This window comes from Etheostoma cragini, chromosome 10, assembly GCF_013103735.1.
Source record: "Etheostoma cragini isolate CJK2018 chromosome 10, CSU_Ecrag_1.0, whole genome shotgun sequence".
NCBI lineage: Eukaryota > Metazoa > Chordata > Actinopteri > Perciformes > Percidae > Etheostoma > Etheostoma cragini.
The window spans coordinates 13,633,540-13,651,747 of NC_048416.1; the positions used below are offsets into that span (position 1 = coordinate 13,633,540).

Here is an 18,208-nt window from a genome sequence, read left to right on the forward strand (position 1 = left end):
CAACTTTCAAACTATTTTGACCTGTTAATGACTCCATATAAAACTTAAAGGATAGAGTTATTACAATGATGCTCCACTTGGGACACTTTTTTGGCCACCAGCCAAGTAGCTTATGAATTATTTCACTGGATAAGTGAAAGTTTTGACCTGCTGTTGTTGTTAGAGGAAACACCAGAGGACTATAAAATTCAGGAGAATTTATTCTCAAGGGGCCACGCGTGTCTGTGCAAAGTTGCATGGCAATTCATCTAATGACTGTTTAGCTATTAGAGTGTGCATTAAAATGATGGACCAACCAAACCAAAAACAGACAAACACTGCAATGCCTAGATCAATGTTGCATGCTTTAAAACATCAGAATAAGTCTTAAAAACATGTGTTTAATGTGTGTAATAATAAACCCCCAAATCTTAACAACAACCCAATCTTATAGCAAGTTATCAAATTTGCCTGTATTGTTCTTCACTTTTCATGTTCATGCGTTTGGTGAGTGCCGTATCCTGCAGTTTCTACAGTAAACTCACCTGAAATGGATTATCGGCATAGCTTTACGCACACACCGCAATGACAAACAAATGATAGGCCTACTGCAGTTAAGATCACAACAATACTATGATACTACTTACTACTACTTTAAAGTTCTGGTTAAGGGCTCGGCACTTAAACATGACACCTGAAATATGGTACATGTAATATACAGTTCATACTGTATGTTTCAACATGTTTTTATGGGATTTGCAGCCATCCGCCTCGCTGTCCTCGATGTACCAGAGTCAGAGGAGGAGATCATCTTCAACCAGCAGCCACGACCTTCATGGATTGGATGGTCCCTAGGTACTAAGGACTCAAACCCATCACCATGACAACCGACACGAGAGTAAGGTCACAGGAAATGCCCAGAGCGATGTGGCCTTCAGCAGTCTGCTGGTAAGATGATCGCTCAGTCAGTAAGAAAAGGCACATAATTCAGAGGGTGGGGTTGTGAGTGTCTTAATGTAGAAATGCAGATTCACAGGAAACCGTCATGTAGTTGTCAGGTAGTTGACTCAAGGTCCTCTTAAGGGGCCTACAAATTAAACTCATTCTTCTTGATTAACAAGTGTCTTTGCAGTTTTAATCAGTAACCACAAATAAACGGCTCAAAACAGGACAGTGCATTTATATTGTTTAAACTGGCCCACTATAATCAAAGCCAGGTTAGGGAGATGGCATGGCTACTGAGACATCTTGTCCTGCTACTTTGCACTAATGTACTGTGAAGGACATTAAACATGTGTCCTCATTGAGTGATTAATTACACATATAACTACAACATGTAAATTATACATTATAACTTTGTCTGTCCATCTTTTTATTAAACTAGTTATCATGGTATTGTTGGTCTATCACATGGCCGATAACGTCTCTGGTTTTAAGATCTTGTTCTTGTGATGTTTGATGTGAAGCAACAGACTGCAGCACTGTGCCCAAGACCAAATTTCCTCACTGGGACAATAAAGTTTATTCCATTCTAAGATTATCATGATAAAAAAGTAAGGGTGTTAACTTGATGGATTCACTTTAGGTCATTATTGAAGGAGTATTCCAAATGAATATACAGTAATACAGTAATTGGGCAATTATCTATGAATGTAAATGTCATTTACATTATCTATGAATGTAAATGTCATGCCCGTTACTAAGACATAGAAATATGAACTAAATGTGTCTAAATGTGTATTTAGTAGTATCTCAAAAGACTTTAAAGCGTCATTTGTTAAGACAAATCTCACCCATCCTTGTGTCAAAAGGCCTCATAGTCCCAGTCTCCGCTGCAGATGGCCAAGCTGCGGTGTCAGTGATAACCACATCCATTTTGGCTCAAAGTTGCCCCTGTGTCTGTGAAGGGACATATGGTCACGCTGGGCACCATTTGGCACAGACCACTAATGTCACATAAACTGTGAACGTGCACTATAGATTAGTCATTGTCAGTTTGATATACAGTAGCTTTGTGTCTATTTTGGTCCACAGGGCAAAGAGCAGAAGCCTGGAGATAGAGGCTGGGACAGAAAAAGTACTGTGGTTTTTCCAGCAAGTCAGCACAGAGCTGGTCTTTGCTTTGCTTTGCATGCTGTGTTACTCTAACTGAGCTCAATGTTTGTATGAATGAAAACGTCCTCCCTTCCTTCTGTCCCTTTGTCCTTCCTGTAATCCTTTCTTGCATATGAGCAAACAAAACACGGATGAAAATGTTAAAAGCCAAAATGTTCCAATCCTGTCATGTCAAAACAGTGAAAGGTGAGTGTAAGCAAGAAACAGTTTATCAGCATAAGCTTTTAATAATAAAAAAAACTGATTAACTTTTACGTCAACAGGAAGCTGAGGTGATTCCAGACAGGAAGTTGCTTCAGCAGATTAGCAGGGCAGAGAGCAGCAGCAGCCGCAACATAGATCCCTACCTTGACTTTTTTCTGTCTCTCGCCATTTGCAACACTGTGGTGGTTTCTATGGCAACAGCTCGGAGACAGAGTGTGAGCGCTCCGTTTACTGCCACCGTGGATGGAAAGTAGAGATGGAGGGCACAGGCGGGAGAGGAAAGATGGACGAGTGATTTGTTCTTTTGAAAATCCCAACATCCCAGTATGCTTTTAAAACATCAATTAATTGTCTCATTCATTATTTGATATAGAAACCAGGTGTCCAGACATTTGGCTGCAGTACTGCCGCAACGTCTTCATAATTTAATTACAAGCACACACAACAATCAACTTTAAAGTCTTCTTATTAACCTCAAAGACTTAGTTTAATTTTGAAAGTTCTCTTCAATTGTTTAGCTGCAAGTTTCTGTTCTTTTATTGGTGGTCAGTACTTTTATTCCTTCATCTTTAAAGCCCCAGTTGTAATGATTCTGAGTCCTCACTAAATTAGCTACATAGTAAACGGAGATTTGCAGGGGCACTCAGGGTTACTGTTGTTAATTTTAGCACTCTCTGCTCTTGACTGTGATGTTCCGGTCTGGCAGATGGGAGAAATATGTGGATTTTCCCTTGAGTTTGTAGTAAAATATGAAAGCACAAAAAGAAACAGATTGGAAATGGACGACAAGGAGTGTTTTTGTGTGCTCACCACATGGGTGTTTGAACAACATCTGCGAAATAAAAACTATATGACAGAAATTTCTTTTACTTTTTCAGTTGAGTGGGTTTTCACGCTCCGATCAGAGAAGCAACCCATTGGATACTTTGTCCAGCCTGACAAAAAAATCTGTCTCTCTTCGCCCTATTTTTACCTCCTGGCAGCACAAGCCCAAAAAAAATTGCACCCATAAACTCCATACGTACGTACATGTTCGCTCCATGCTCCATCTCTGTAAGACAAGTCTGCAATGACCCCAGATGATCTGAGCTATGAGGCAGAGAGTACAGATTAGGCTGCCCTGGTGTAAGCAGTCAAGGCACATGGCTTCACTCTCCTGGCCCACAACCCTGACAGCGGGACAGTGAGGCTACCATCTGGGGGGGACCTGGTGTTTGAGGTGTTGGACACCTTGACCTTTGACTTCATCAGGAAGCAGATGTCTCTTTTGGTGTGACATTAATTACCAAAGAGTATGTGTTGTACAATTAAGGTGTAGACTACGCCATCATGGAGATCCTCGGAATACCGTAGGCAAGTATGTGCAGGAGAAAGTACATTTACACACATCATTGCCCTTTTTATTTAAATGATTTACTAGTCAACAGTGAGATACCCTTGGACATTTCATAATTTAAAATTAAACTATTTAAAAACATCTGTGTCGAATAATTTTCAGAACATCTAAGTGGGAAGCAGAAGAACATAGCAGCAGATACTCAGCATCAGCTTGACTGCTATGCTAAAGAAAGGCTGCGGACACTTTGCTTTACAAAGTAGGTGCACAATAAGATATATAATGATTTACCAGCATCTCTTTCTGAAATAGCGGAGCTCTGTTTCATCTTTTTTCTGTGTTTGCTGCAGGTTGTGAGTGACAAGGCGTGTGATAGCTGGTTGGTCAACAGGCAGAGAGCTCTGTCAGCTAAAGACAACAGAGAGGAGCTTGGTATGGACACTGATGTGCAGCTAGAGACAGATCTCTCCCTGCTAGGTAACATACTACATATAATACACATGCACATGCATATCAGCCCAACACACACCATTCATAATGATCACTTTGTATCTGTGTGATAAGCTCTGTGTTTAAATCATGCCTGATTTTTGGAGATGTATTCTCTTGCAAGGGCGACGGGCATTGAGGACCACCTGCAGGAGAGGCAGGGATCCAGGTGTGGGTGGTGACTGGTGACAAGACCGAGACAGCTGTCAACATTGGCTATGCCTGCAGGCTACTGGAAGAGGAAGACCTGGTGATTAACATGAGCTGCGGAAACAAGGTGAGGAGGCCACTGTCAGTGCACATAAATGGTGGCACATCTCTGATTCATTTCTTACACCACAATTAAAAATGTGTGTTTGTATATCAAACATGCAATGATAATGTTGATGTACTTAAAGTGACATGTTGGAAAATAAGACAGCTTAGCTTAGCATAAAGACTGGAAAACTGCTTAGCTAAGTTAAGCATTAATTAGTTTCCTACTGTGATAGATTCGCAATCTTGCTTGGTTGGTGTCAAGCGTAGAAACATTACACAGACAAACGGGGATGTTGAAACAAAATTGTATTTCCCAAAATAGGCAATGATGGTGTAACAGTGTTACAACCCTTGCTTGAAAACAACACAATTGATTGACAACATTGATTTTTGGGTAAAAGGTGAATGAAGTTTCTAATGAATGAATGAATCATCACATACAGCTTGTTTCCGAGGGCAGCGTTGCCTTTTGTTGATGGTCATTCAGGACAAGTCGTGTGTTTTTCTAGAAGAAAGTTCAGGAGGTTTTACCTGTGTGCTTTCTCCCCTCAATTTAAATGGCCAAACCTTTTTGAACCACTTTAACATTTTAACTAAAGGTCAAACCCTTACATTTTCATCAGAGAAAGTGTCAGGTGTGGGCACTGCTTCTCTGAGGTCATTAAAGATCTGGTAGCACGTGAATGAGCCCTTCATAACAACCTGAGCATGTCTAATCATCCCCGGCCTCAAATAGACCAAAATTACCCGTTGGCTCTAATGGATACATGGGGAGCTTTCTGGAACAATGGGACTGTCTTGCACCTCTCAGATGGGACTAGTCATAGATGATGAATGTGAGATAACCACAATACAATATCTACTGCTTTCATTTCTAATTACCAGTCTAATATTCAACCCTCAGGGGAAATACCTGTGCTCATATTGGTAATGAACTTCTCTCTTTTTTTACCGCTGTAACTTGATGACTACCTGAGGGATGCATTCCCACAATCACCCTACCACACCTAATGGAATTTAACCAGCATTAGAGAGATGATGTAAAAACAGGATGACCCAATTTATTTTCATCTTGTTGCTTTTCCTTTTGGCAAAGAGGCTGGAGTTGTTTACAGACAACAATGATGAGTCTGATGGGACCAGAGCCTCGTAATTGCTTATAGTCAGACATCATGAAGATGACTCAACAGCAGAGTGATGTTTCTTTTACCAACTCTACCATAATCTGTACTCTGTGATGCAGCACAGAGGAATAGTCTTGCCTTAAATGGTGTGCCTTGTTAAATTGTGCACTGGGTCTTTTGTTTGGAGTATAGAGATGTCACATCCAAGTTTCAAGTTATCCACATTAATTTTGTGTTTTTACATGTTTTTTATTGTATGGTTTAGGAAAGTGATCATCGCAGAACAAGGAAAGACAAGATCACTAGCAGTTTTCTTTAGGTCACCATGAAAAAAATGTGTGTGTTTTCAGGAACACAAGACAAAATGTAATACATCCTTTAAATGCAATTGTGCACCAAGAGAATGTACTTGACCTTGTCAGTGTAGTTGACACCATGGAGGTTTCAGGTGGGCACCCTCCCTTGATGGGTGATCCAAGGAACACATCATCAGTAGTACACCTCAGGCTTCGTTGGATGTTTCAGCCATCATAACTAAACATCCTCGGCTGAGGGATGATCACGTCCCCGCAGTGTATCCCCCCAGTCACGCAATCAAGCCAAAGCCCAGAAGGAGTGTGTGTCTCTTTATCCACTGGCTGCTTCTTTCAGCCGCTTTAAACAATGCTTTGGTGGCTTGGCACAGGCTCTGGCCTCTGACTCCCAGGTCTCTGAGCAGTTTGGTGGTAGACACTGCCAAAAAAAAACTACATTGAACCTCCACTGGATGGACTTAAGTTTTCCATCACTTCACTCAATGTCATGACCTCTGCTTTTGGTAAGAAGCTTTTCTTGACCTACTCACGTAATTCCAAACACACTTATCTGGGACTTTTAATCTGACTTCTATGAACAACAGAAGAAAGCTGTAGAAACGTTTTTATAATGTAGATGTGTTATTTCAGTATTAAAGATGTATTCCTTTCCCCATGTATAGACTTGGGGAAGGTTTCTCATCCTAGAGTTCAGAATTAAGTTGCATCAAACAGGCCAAAGGAATGGTTAGATCATTAGCCACACTGTTAGTAAAACAGAACTGTGTGTGCGTGTGGCATGTATGTGGGCCTCTGTGTGTACTATACAATTTTGTATTTTGTACAGTACGCATCCAAGGATGTCAGGTTTTTCTTCCTTTTAAGCATGTATAAGTGTTTGAGCGTGCAGAGAGTGTGTGTGTGAGGGCTGGAGGATCTGCCCGGGGATGGGACTTAGAGAGAAGGATGATACCTCTTCAAGAAAGATATCAAAAATGAGGGAAATGTAATTTGACAGAGACTTTAAAACTTTGTCATTTGGTGGTTTCACCAAATGACACCAAATCTCACCAAATGGGTGAGAACTGATGGATGTCTATTTCTAGATATTAGTAGCGTATATATTCTCAGTGAGCCAAAACTCTTATCATGAAATAGTTTCAGTGAGGTCTGCATTTGAAACTTACATGATAGTTATACTATGTCAATATAAAGTAGCATGTTATGATTGCTGTTAAATGCATCTGTCTCGCAGACAGTGGTTCACTGGGTAATCATGCTGGGCAGTGTGGCATTGCACTTCCTTGTGACGCTTGCCTACAGTGCCATCTGCGTCACCTGTAACCCTCCATCCAACCCGAACTGGATCCTCCAAAGACAGATGGCCGACCCCATGTTCTACCTTCTCTGCATCATCACTAGGCCCACTGTGGTGGCTCTGCTGCCCAGGTACAATCACTGTTATCCTCCCTGTGTCTGTCACACAAAGAGGGTAGGGGTGGGGCGGCAGCTATTTCATGGGCACTCACTCGTCATTGTTACAGGGTAGCTTTTTGTATTCTATTTATTTAGATACTTTCTGCTTCACTCCATTGTAGACTGTACATCACTAAAGAGAAAGGATTGTGACCATCCCTCCAATTTTCATAATTTTCTCCCTACTTTTATCTCCTGTTAGGGCAAAAAATATTTTTTAAAGAAATGTATATATGTTTAAATGTATACGTATATACATTTATACAGACAGACAGTATATATATATATATATATACACACATATATACACTGTCTGTCCGTCTGTCTATCTATCTATCTATCTATCTATCTACATATCTAGTCTGCATGACTTTTACTTTTACTGTGGTATTGCTACTTTTGTGTAGAGAGATCTCAGTACTTCTTTCAACCTATTATTTTGCGGTATGTATTTGGCTTTGGCAGATCATGACGTGCTATGTGATTGTTATTAAAGATCATTTGTGGGGGCATTTTTAGGCCTTTATTTGACAGGACAGATAAAGACATGAAAGGAGAAAGAGGGGGAATGACATGCAGCAAAGGGCCCAGGTCGGAGTCGAACCAGGGCCAACTGCGACCTCTATAAATGGGCCCCCGCTCTACCAACTGAGCTATCGGGACACCACATGCTATGTAATTGTGAGGTTGTCGTGCTACATGGACAGCCTCAGCTGATTTGTAATCAAACAATGTTAATTGTGAAGTCCAGGAAATGATCTGCACCACGGCTCAGTCTTCCGCCTGGTTGCTGATGCGTCTGAAAGCACTGATATTTAGAGGGAATGCTCTGATTTACATCAAAGGGCCGCATATTTTTCCCTGGCCTACTTTCTCACCACCACACTCTCTCCCCCAGGTACATGTTTCACGAGCTGAGGAACTCTATCGCCCCCTCCCCGCTCGTGACAGCTAGGCATCTGGACCGACTGGACGCCTCCACGAGGGTCCAGTGCATGGAGTGGAGGAGCTTCAGGGACATAACGCAATTCAAACCCTCCAGGCTGTCTACTCCACCCTCTTCCAACCTGGAGACCCTTTTGGACATTCATCCCCAATCTCCCACCACCTCCAATAACATGTGGGATGAATGTCATCACTGAAAACCATTAGAGGCCTGTTCACACATGAGAAACTGAGAGTTAGAAATAAAGGAAAGGAATACGATGATTACTTATTCCGAAAATTGTAACTGTAAAATTGTAAATATTAGGAACTGGCTAATAAGTGGATATCACAGTATATTTTCCTTTTTAGGTGGGAGGGTCGTCTTACATAAATGCAATCAGGAAGAAATACTCTTCCTCTCTGACGTGACAAATCATTGATTGGGGTGATGAGTGACAAAAAGTATGTAGGCCTTCTTCTCCTTCTTCTCCTCATAACAAGCTGCCATAGTGAACACATAAGCCTGTTACTTTCCTGATGGGTTTTCAGAGCACAGTGGTAACCCAATTAGTCATGCCACCCACCCCTCCAATACGTGGCACTTTTACAGAACAAAATGCTTAGCTGGTTTAATATATTCCTCTCACCTAGATATACTAAACAGTCACAGTGCATCCTGTCACTTAGGCAAACACACGTGTGTTGTTTACAGATTTTCCATTTACAGCAATTTGCCTTTAAAGACAAAATAAGGTGTTCATAGAATGTGCCTTTGATAATAGTTTTTTGTATATCTGTCAACTTTTCTGTGAACACATGTAAAGTATAGTTTATGCCGTGTGTGTGTGTCTCATGTTTTTTCAGATGCAGCATCTAGATCAAACACGGCAAAAGGTAAATTCAGAAGAATCAGAAGAAAACACTAAGCTACAAAGTCTGATGCTTTTTATGGAAATGGAGTGTGCACAAGCCGAATCCACTTGTAAAAAGGGCTGAGTTATCATTGGCACACTTCATTATACAGTAGCAGCTCTGCTTACATAAGGTCCCACTGCCTGCAGTTAGATCATTGCTGCTCTCTAGTGTTGAAAAGAGAAAGCTGTAGAAAGGTCAGAAGGGACAAAGTCAGAAAAACAGAAAAAGCTTGATGGTACTCAGCCAAAAGAACATATTACATACATTAAACATATTTTTATTGAGATTTAAATACAACATAAAGCAGTTTCAATGAAGATTTCTATCATGACAAATTAACAAATACAAGGCAAAGCTTTATATGTGTTACAGTATGACACTGGATTCTATTGTGTTTAATCCACCAGAACTATTTTGCACAAAACAAATGTGTACCATGCGGTAAAACAAAAGATATCATGGTAAAAAATGGAACTCTAACAACCAGATGTTTGGCACAAAGGCCTCCGATTTTAACATTGTAAAGAAGTCCTGTGTGGAAAACTTTATCGGTTTTAGTCAGTGCTCCTGGATCACATCAGGGATGTCCAAAAATAACCAACTTAAAATGTTGTAGTTTAGGATGAAATATTAAAGTCTCTACCGACACAAACAGTCTTACCCATTGTGTTTTACATGGAGGTGGGACTCTTGCTCTGACTCAACTGTAAACTCTTATTCTCACCTGTACTGCGTTAGTACCACTATTATTAGCGCACTCTCTACCAACGACAGGATGCCTGACTCCAGACGGGGTCTCTGCCTCTTAAACTTTATCCTAGAAAGATGATGGATAGCAATAAGATAAAGAACAACATTTCACCACAAAATAAAACTTGGAATTCACTGAACAACATACCCTGATTATATTGTGGGAGATGCTGTTCAGAATAAATGATGAAGTGTGATGCTTTTAAAATAAGCAACCAGCAGATGGCAGATCCCCTTCCTTTACACACAATGGTTAAAGGTTGCAGTTAGTGATGTTAAATTCAGACTGTCCTACACAGATGGAAAGTATCTACTACATCAAAGATTTCACAACCCAATGTCAGTGCCTAGTAACAAAGCTGAGTTCTCACAAGATAGCCAGACAGAAATCTATCTGCCAATGTTTGAAGTGAGAAAACATTTTCAGTCTTACATCGAATTTAGGTGAAATAGAAGTGACAGCTTTAGAAATGACCCACCTTCCAGTAAGATGGCCAAGAACACATCACACTGCACCCCTCCATTCTGGCTTCATCTAAGCCAACCAGGTGGGCATCATATCAGGGAACCACGTGCTACCCAGGTGCTTGGAAACCTCACTGTAAATCTGCTCCATGCTGTAGCTGCTGTCTGGGAACAACACCTCCTCCATGATTGACAGCTGAGTCAGCCTGCCCCTGCACATCTTTACAAACGCCTTAAAGCCACTGCAGGTCACTTCACACTTGGTTACCCCGAGAGAAAATTGGTGTCCTTAAAAGGTTGGATTTTCCAATTAAAAAAAAACAATTAAGGCCTTAAGATCCATTTCCAAAAGATGTTTTTTGTATTCCTCCTTTTAATTAACTGTAGCATGGGTGTACAAACTTATGCAATACACTGTATCTATCATCTAACTCTTTCTGTAAAATAGTCAAAAAGTAAAGCAACATGGAACGTCCTGGTGGCCTAGGAATATGATACACTGACCATGTACTTGTAGTGTCTCATCATTTCCCCTTTCTTTCTCTTCTCATTTCAGCCCAACGCTCTTCTGTGCTGACTAATAGTACATTGACTTGCTGGGAAGATATGAGGACAGCTGGTCATCTTCAGCAACTTCCTGGACTTGGAGCTATCCATGCAGACACAAAGTGGGCCCAAGGAGGAACAAACAATACTGATTAAACCAAAACTCGTAATAGCAAATAAATAAGCAGGATTTTTGCAAAAAGTTAAAAAATTAGGGACATTTTTTACCAAAGTAAAATTGCTGTACATTAAATTGTGAGGTAGATTGTTAGTCTTCAGAGTGACACAAAACTGGCAGTTATGATGTGACTAATTCAGCTCTTTGTTTTAACCACCAGGGCAGCAGTAAAAGTGTTGAGATCTTCTTATGAAGCACAGGCAGTCTCTTACCTGAGACACAACGCATGAAGTTAGGCCGTGCTGTGGTTTACCAGCTGGCATTTAACATTTAGTTAAAAATAAGAAATAAAACATACAACAATAAAAAATGGAAAGATGACAATGTACTGTAAGAATGACCTCAGCTCAGCTGCGTTAAGCACTAATGCTAAGGCAGCTAATGCATCACGATGGTTTTTATTAAGGAGGCCACACATCGTTTTTTAAGGCAGATGTGTTGTTAAAATGGAGGAGGAGGAAGTGAAAGGTGAGAACAGCAGGGAGGGAAAGGCTCTTATCTTGAAGGCAGGTTACACCAGTCGTGTGCTCAAAGATGGACATCTCCCACTTTGAGATTGTTAGCACTGTCTTTATGGGAGGAAGTGCTGGTACCTTTGATTTGAGACCTGTCCTTCCTTGTTTCATTCTGAATCAAATTAGCACACAGTGAGATCATGAAATTAGGAATAGGTTAAAGTTTAAAAGCAAACAGTAGAAATCTCTAAACATCAGCATATTTGAACTATTCATTGATTTTTTTAAAGTGTATTACAAATTGAGAGTCCCAGTTGTATCTAAACTCTTATGTTGTGGCTGACTCCTCCCACAGCCAACCCCCTAATCGGGACTAGGCTACATAAGTCACCTGTGCTGCCTTGCTGTCTTTGCTTCCAGATCTGTCCCTACTGTGGCTGTAGGCTTGTGTTTGTTGCCTTCAGGTATGTGAAAGGCACAGTTCTATGTCAAATGTTATGCATTTCCAAGTTAAACTGTTGGTAGTTGATTGCCATTTTGTTGAAAGTACCACCAGGTGACTCTTGTTAACCCTCCTGCCCTGGGAAGATGATTTTGTTCCCTTTAATGTTCAATCTTAGTGGTGGTGAGTAAGTAACTGGTTTTTAATGGAAATTTAATATAGTGAACCTGGTTAATTGTACTTTCCCATCTTTTCCAGGTTCTGCTTTCCTTTTAATTACTGCTGATTTGCCCATTTCTTAGTTTTGATATTTGGGTTAGTGCTGTTTTGCCTTTATTGAGTGTTTTGCTCTTTAGTTATTTAGTTGTCTTTAGCTTGTGTTAATTTAATTTAGTTCTGATTTGCATTTTATTATACTGCCCCTATATTGGCTTCTTGAGTTTTCTTTAAGTGGGTTACTGTATTTGTTTTGATTACTTTTGTATTTAGTGTATATATTTCAGAGCAGGTTGCCATGTTTGGAAGCTAGGCACCTGTGGTGAGGTTCCTTTACTGTTTTGTGAGTAATTGCACAGGGACAGGATATAGACTGCACCATAATCCTGTGACTTGCTGTGTTGCACTTGAGGTGAGTAGCGCTGGCACACCTGAACACTCGTTAGTGTAGACCACAGGTGGCATCTGCTTGGTTAGTTTATTTTGGGCTTAATTCTTAAACATTGCTGTCTAACATTATTGCAATAAATTACAAGTAAATACACCCGAACCTAAGCCCCTACCTATTGTGATTTGTTATTGGAAATAAAACATTTGATATACTTTGGAACATGCATGCCTCTGCCTCATCAGTAATGGACCTGTGTTCTATTCTCTATTGTTTATATTAATCGGTGTTCATAGGATTTCTTAGGGTGCAATTTGCTAGATGGCATCATATTTTCCTTTCAAATTCTCCCTTAATGGTGACCTTTGCCACACTTGCCCATTTTCTTGATCAATGTCTCAGTGTCCAGTGGATCCTGCACACTGACTTGGGGGGGGGGGGGGGGGGTGGATGGCTGGAGGAGTTAATTTGGCCATTACTTGGCTGCCACACATGCTCCTTACGTTTTGTAAAATTGCATGTATGTGTATGCATTAGATTGTCTTTCATTTCTAAGCCCATAACCGTAGTCATACTATTACCTCTGGACCGGTTTTAGCTTGTCTGACAGCATGTTCCTGTAATGCAAATCCTCTCATTGTCAACCGGTAGCAAAGACTTCATTAAGATTATGGTAATTTTACTGACTTGGCAACCCAGATGCTTTTGTGCTTTTTAGCGTTTCTTACCTTTTGTACATGTAAAATGTTTACCATGTAGTTTGGTGTCACCTAATCAAACTCACAGATGTCTTGTGACAAAAAGCAATTGGGATTTAGCAAGCCATGATAAGGAATGCAAAAGTGACGTTGTGTTAACTGTTTTACTCACTCTAGTTTCCCATCTGCCGCTTTACCAAATCTGGCTCACATGGTAATATAACCGACTCACCACAATACAGTAGGCTCATTTTAAAAGGGTTTGTTTATCTGGACCCCATTAGATGTTGTCTTGGAAACTGCTGTTGAGCTGACTCTCCATTAAAATCAAACTGCAAGTTATCAAAGTTTGTCATTTTAGTTAAGTGAACAGGTCATTCCCCACAAATGAAGCAGGGCCCCTCTGACCAGTTACAAGATGCTTTATCGCTTTAATTTTCATCACAATTGGACCAGCAGCCAACCACAGAAGTGGTAACTTTATTACCAGGGCAAATGTCAGTCACATTTAGGCTCTGTCAAAACAAGACGGTGGCCAGACTCAAGTTTGCCTTGTTTAAAAGTACCCAATGAAGACATGTGTAATTTGAGAACGCTGCTACACAACATTCTCACAATGTAAGGTGTCTGAAGTTATGTGGAACTACAGTGTGGTTAGTAATGTATCCCATTTCCCATTGTGGCCCTGACAATACAGGTTGCATGCATGACCAAGTGACAAAAACTGGTTAGACAAAACAAAGGTGAAAAAGCTGCTTAAAGGGAACACCACCTAAACTGCACTTGTGATCAAAAGTAAAACAGATGTAATAAGATCCAGGCTTGAGGAACTTTTTGCACATGAGACTAAAACTAATCAAATCAGAGTGGTAGTGCATAGACATCTTTCAGGGTTACTATACTTTCTGCAAGCCACCAGATGTCAGTGTTTGAAGCCCCAAACACTGGGGCTTTATAGTTGTGCCAATAAAGATTATAAGCTTTATAACACTTAATTACTAGTTTTGGCACGTTAGTTTATGAATTTAGGAGAGTTGTTCATGTAATAAGCGTCAACTTCCGGCCTGTAAAATGAAGCCAATGCAGAGGTTCCTAACCCAAGAGTCGTCAAGCTTCCGGAAAGCTTTTCAAATTGTTATTAGGCTAACAAGCATCATTTGCCACTCTTATTCTAATTGAATCTATTTATTTTGGCGTTGCTTTGACGGCAAATAACTATACATCTGAAGTGTTTAGACTATTTGTCAGTTTATTTCTAAAATACTGTCTGAAAGGCTCTATTGTATCTCGTTGTAGCGCCGTAGCAGCTGTTTTTGTAAAATGGATTACAAGAAAAATACAAAAAATTTAAAGGTTAACATGCCTCGCGACTTTCTGTCGCAGGGATCAATTACCCTATAGGAAAAGCTTGCAGGCAGTTTTGACTCACATTGTAATGTTAACTAGCATTTTAGTTGGCCTGTGTCTGTTATCTCCTAACCTATACCTACGGTCTACGTCCCTGCGAGATTAAAAATGATTGAGACTGCTCTTGGCACAGCTACAGAAAATGTACAACTTTCAGACAGTTGCTCACGTCACATCATGGTCGTCAAGCTGAGTTGGAGTCTGCGCAGTAACGCTCAGCCAGTCTAGGAGGAAGTGGTTGAAAAGGTGAAAAATGCTCCTAATACTTTTTCATTTTGGAAAAGAGAAACTTTGAGTTGTCTTCCCTGTGTAAACTTAAAATTAATCTAATATGTGAAGATGTTAGGGGTATTTCAAAATATGTCGCTGATTTCTATCGAGTTATATGGAGCTGAATGTGAAAATGAAAGATATGGATAAGTTTCTGGAAGATATGGGAAGGAACATGAAATGTGTTGACAGTTTTAAATCGGTTTGCGACCAGGAAATTTGTTTAACAGACGTACAAAAATGCATCGACTGTCTTAAAGAAAACAAAGCTCCTGGGAATGATGGTCTGATAAGTGAATTTTATAAAGTATTTAATAAGTCATCAGAGTTTGAGAAATTGAGAGATGGAGACAAATTAATTTGTTAAATAATTAGGTTTAGACATTTGCATTGGTCTTTGCTGAAAGATTAAAATCAGGATTGGATGACATTTTTGATGAACAATCAGGATTTATGACAGGAAGAAATATTTGTAATAAAACACAATTAGTATTGATATGAGTGTATATAGGACAATATATAGGCTTTATTTTCCTTGTAGATTTTTATAAGGCATTTGATACCACAAGTCAGCGATTCATGTTTAAAGTTTGTCTTGAAGTTGGTGACCAATTTTTGAAAGCTGTCAAAATGCTATATAAGGGCTGCAACAGTTCACCTAAGTTAGCTCATGGTACAACTCCTAGATTTGATATTGGTCGCGGCATTAGACAAGGTTGTCCACTTAGCTCATTCTTCACTCGTCCTTGTTACACAAATTATGGCTATACATATTAAAAAAGGTAGTTTCCAAGGTATAATTTCCTTAGGTAGAGAATCAAAATTATCCCAACTAGCAGATGATACAACAATTTTCTAGCTAATAGACATTAAGTGTAAAATGCAATTAGTTGTATCGTGGAATTATCTGATGTGTCAGGTTTAAGAATGAATTTGAGTAAATCAGTTTTATTACCACTTAAGGATTGTGACTAATCCGAAGTAGAGGGAATCCCTGTGAAGCATAAGATTACATACCTGGGTGTTGTCATTGAAAATAATGAAATGTTGCAATAACCTAAAGTTCAGTCCTATAATTAAACAAATGGGGGGGAAAAAATGTCACACATGGTTGAGAGCTGTCGTTGAATGGGAGAGTTTTGTTATCTAAAGCTGAAGGAATATCCAGGTCTGTCTCTGTATCATTGTCATTGAATGTCCCTTCAGAAATATCCCAAAAATTGGATAAAATCTTATTCAACTTTATTTGGAGGAACAGATGCCATTATTTAAGAAAAGACATTGCAACATTAAAAGACATGGTGGCCTAGAAGTCTTTAAGTTTTGAAACCTTAAATAATACTTTCAAGGTGAAATGGTTAACTATCTTGATTGAAGAATAGGATTGCATTTGGAATACTTTCCCTAAAGATTTATTCGGTTTAGTTGGTGGTCTCAAATTTCTGTTAACTTGTGATTATAAAATTGATAGATTACCTGTGAAGTTATCAAATTTTCATAAACTCTGCTGGCCTGGAAATTAATTTACAAGCATAACTTTACACCAACCAATTACATTTAGAATAACATGGATATTCAATACAAAAACAAATCTCTGTATTATGGAAGATGGGTTGAAAATAGTATTATCTTGGTATAACAACTCCTTAATGCTAACGGGCAGTAACTAAAGTATGAGTTACTCTCCAAATTCCAGTAAGCAGTCAGGCCGAGAGAATATGCAATAGTTGTAGATGTTGTGCCGAGATGTGTACTGTAACTTCTTAGAGGGTCAGTAATGACAGTGATCAATCCACTCAGTGGTATATTCCTTGGGGGAATTGACATTACCAAGACTAAATGTTCAAATAAACACATCAGGAGTTGTATACAAGAGGTAACTCTGCCCTCAGGAAGATTCTTTTGGGCTTCAATGCATGGAGAAATGGACTGGCAAAAGATCTGGTTAATTGGAAACAAATTTTGTCTCAAATTAAAAAGTTTCCTTTAAATTCTGCATAAAATGTATCCAGCAAAAGGGACACTAAAGAGATTAAAACTTGATATTGAATATTCGTGTACTTTCTGTGAACTAGAAGAAGAAACAATCTGTCATTTGTTCTTTCATTGCATGTATAGTAAAATATTTTGGATTGATTTAACATTTTGTCAGACGGAACACAGGGCAATTATTTTGATTTAAAGATTCTGATTTGCTTTGAAGACAGTGAGAAGGATAAAGATGTTTTGTTTTATTCATTTAATCTTGTTATTGGGAAAATTCCACATTCATTAAAAAAAATTGGGCGGACTCCAAACCATGTTTTGAACACTTCTTTCAAGAACTGCAACAATACAGCGACACTATGAGGCATTAGGAACAAGAAGGCAAGTAAGATTGGAATTGTGTTAAAATTTTCATGTATCGGTGATACATTTGACTTTGTGTGCACTATACTTGTTTTACTTTTTATTTTGATTTATAAATCAATTTTTCTCTGTTTATGCACCTCTAACTTTGACTTCAATTATACTTACTGGCTTTGTTACTGTTCTTTGTTAATAAAGTAACATTTAAAAAAAAAAAAAAGATAGAAAGTAACGCTCAGCCATCACTGTGAAAGTGTTATTTGACTCAACTGGTCGGTGTCTAAGGCCTCTCTGCACACATTTCTTTCACTGTAGGCTTGAACCTGCATTCTACCCATAGAGTGTATGGACAAACCTCCGTGGTTGAAAGGTGAAGCCAATGAGGAGGTGCCCTGCACAGGCTATTTCCAGCGGGGGACAAGTCCACTGGCTCCAAAAAGAAGTCTGATTAACATCTATTGCTTTGGTAAACATTTTCCTAGCCAATTTTTCACAATGTCTAGTTTAAAGTCTTTTTAAATACTGCTGGATCACTTTGTAAGGATGGTCCCATTTATTTTAAAATGTAAAAGAAAGCAGGGCATGATTTAGGGTGTGGCTACACGCTGTCAATCAGGAAAGCAGCAGGGGGTGTAGGACATAGACATATAAAGATCTTTATTATGTCTATGGTGTAGGCTACATTGCAATGCCTTGCATTGGGAACATTTTGCCCATAATTCTTTTTCAGGGTTTAGTTGCACCTTACCAACCTAGGTTAGCTAATGTTAGATGGTTACTTAAGGGGAAAATTGCTGATTTTCTGTGTAGTGTCCCAGTTTAGGACCCAGTTTATCCACCTAAAAAAAAAAAACTCAGTTGTATGTAGTCACTTTAAAATCTGCCACTTTTCCTTTATTGGAGTTTAGAGCAGCTGAAACATAAGATT

The 18,208-nt window shown here is 39.3% G+C and overlaps 1 protein-coding gene and 1 long non-coding RNA gene across 2 annotated transcripts; both read left to right on the plus strand.

Moving 5' to 3' along the window:
- Positions 1-746: 746 nt before the first annotated feature.
- LOC117952077 lies at positions 747-3,299 on the plus strand. Its single transcript, XR_004658308.1, has 3 exons — positions 747-927; positions 2,358-2,513; positions 3,177-3,299. It is a non-coding gene; the product is annotated as an uncharacterized LOC117952077 (long non-coding RNA).
- A 3,759-nt stretch (positions 3,300-7,058) lies between these two features.
- On the plus strand, positions 7,059-8,451 carry atp10b (ATPase phospholipid transporting 10B). Its single transcript, XM_034884095.1, has 2 exons — positions 7,059-7,247; positions 8,173-8,451. The coding sequence occupies exons 1-2, from the start codon at positions 7,075-7,077 to the stop codon at positions 8,414-8,416; spliced, it is 417 nt and encodes a 138-aa protein (XP_034739986.1). The 5' UTR covers positions 7,059-7,074; the 3' UTR covers positions 8,417-8,451.
- Positions 8,452-18,208: the final 9,757 nt, after the last annotated feature.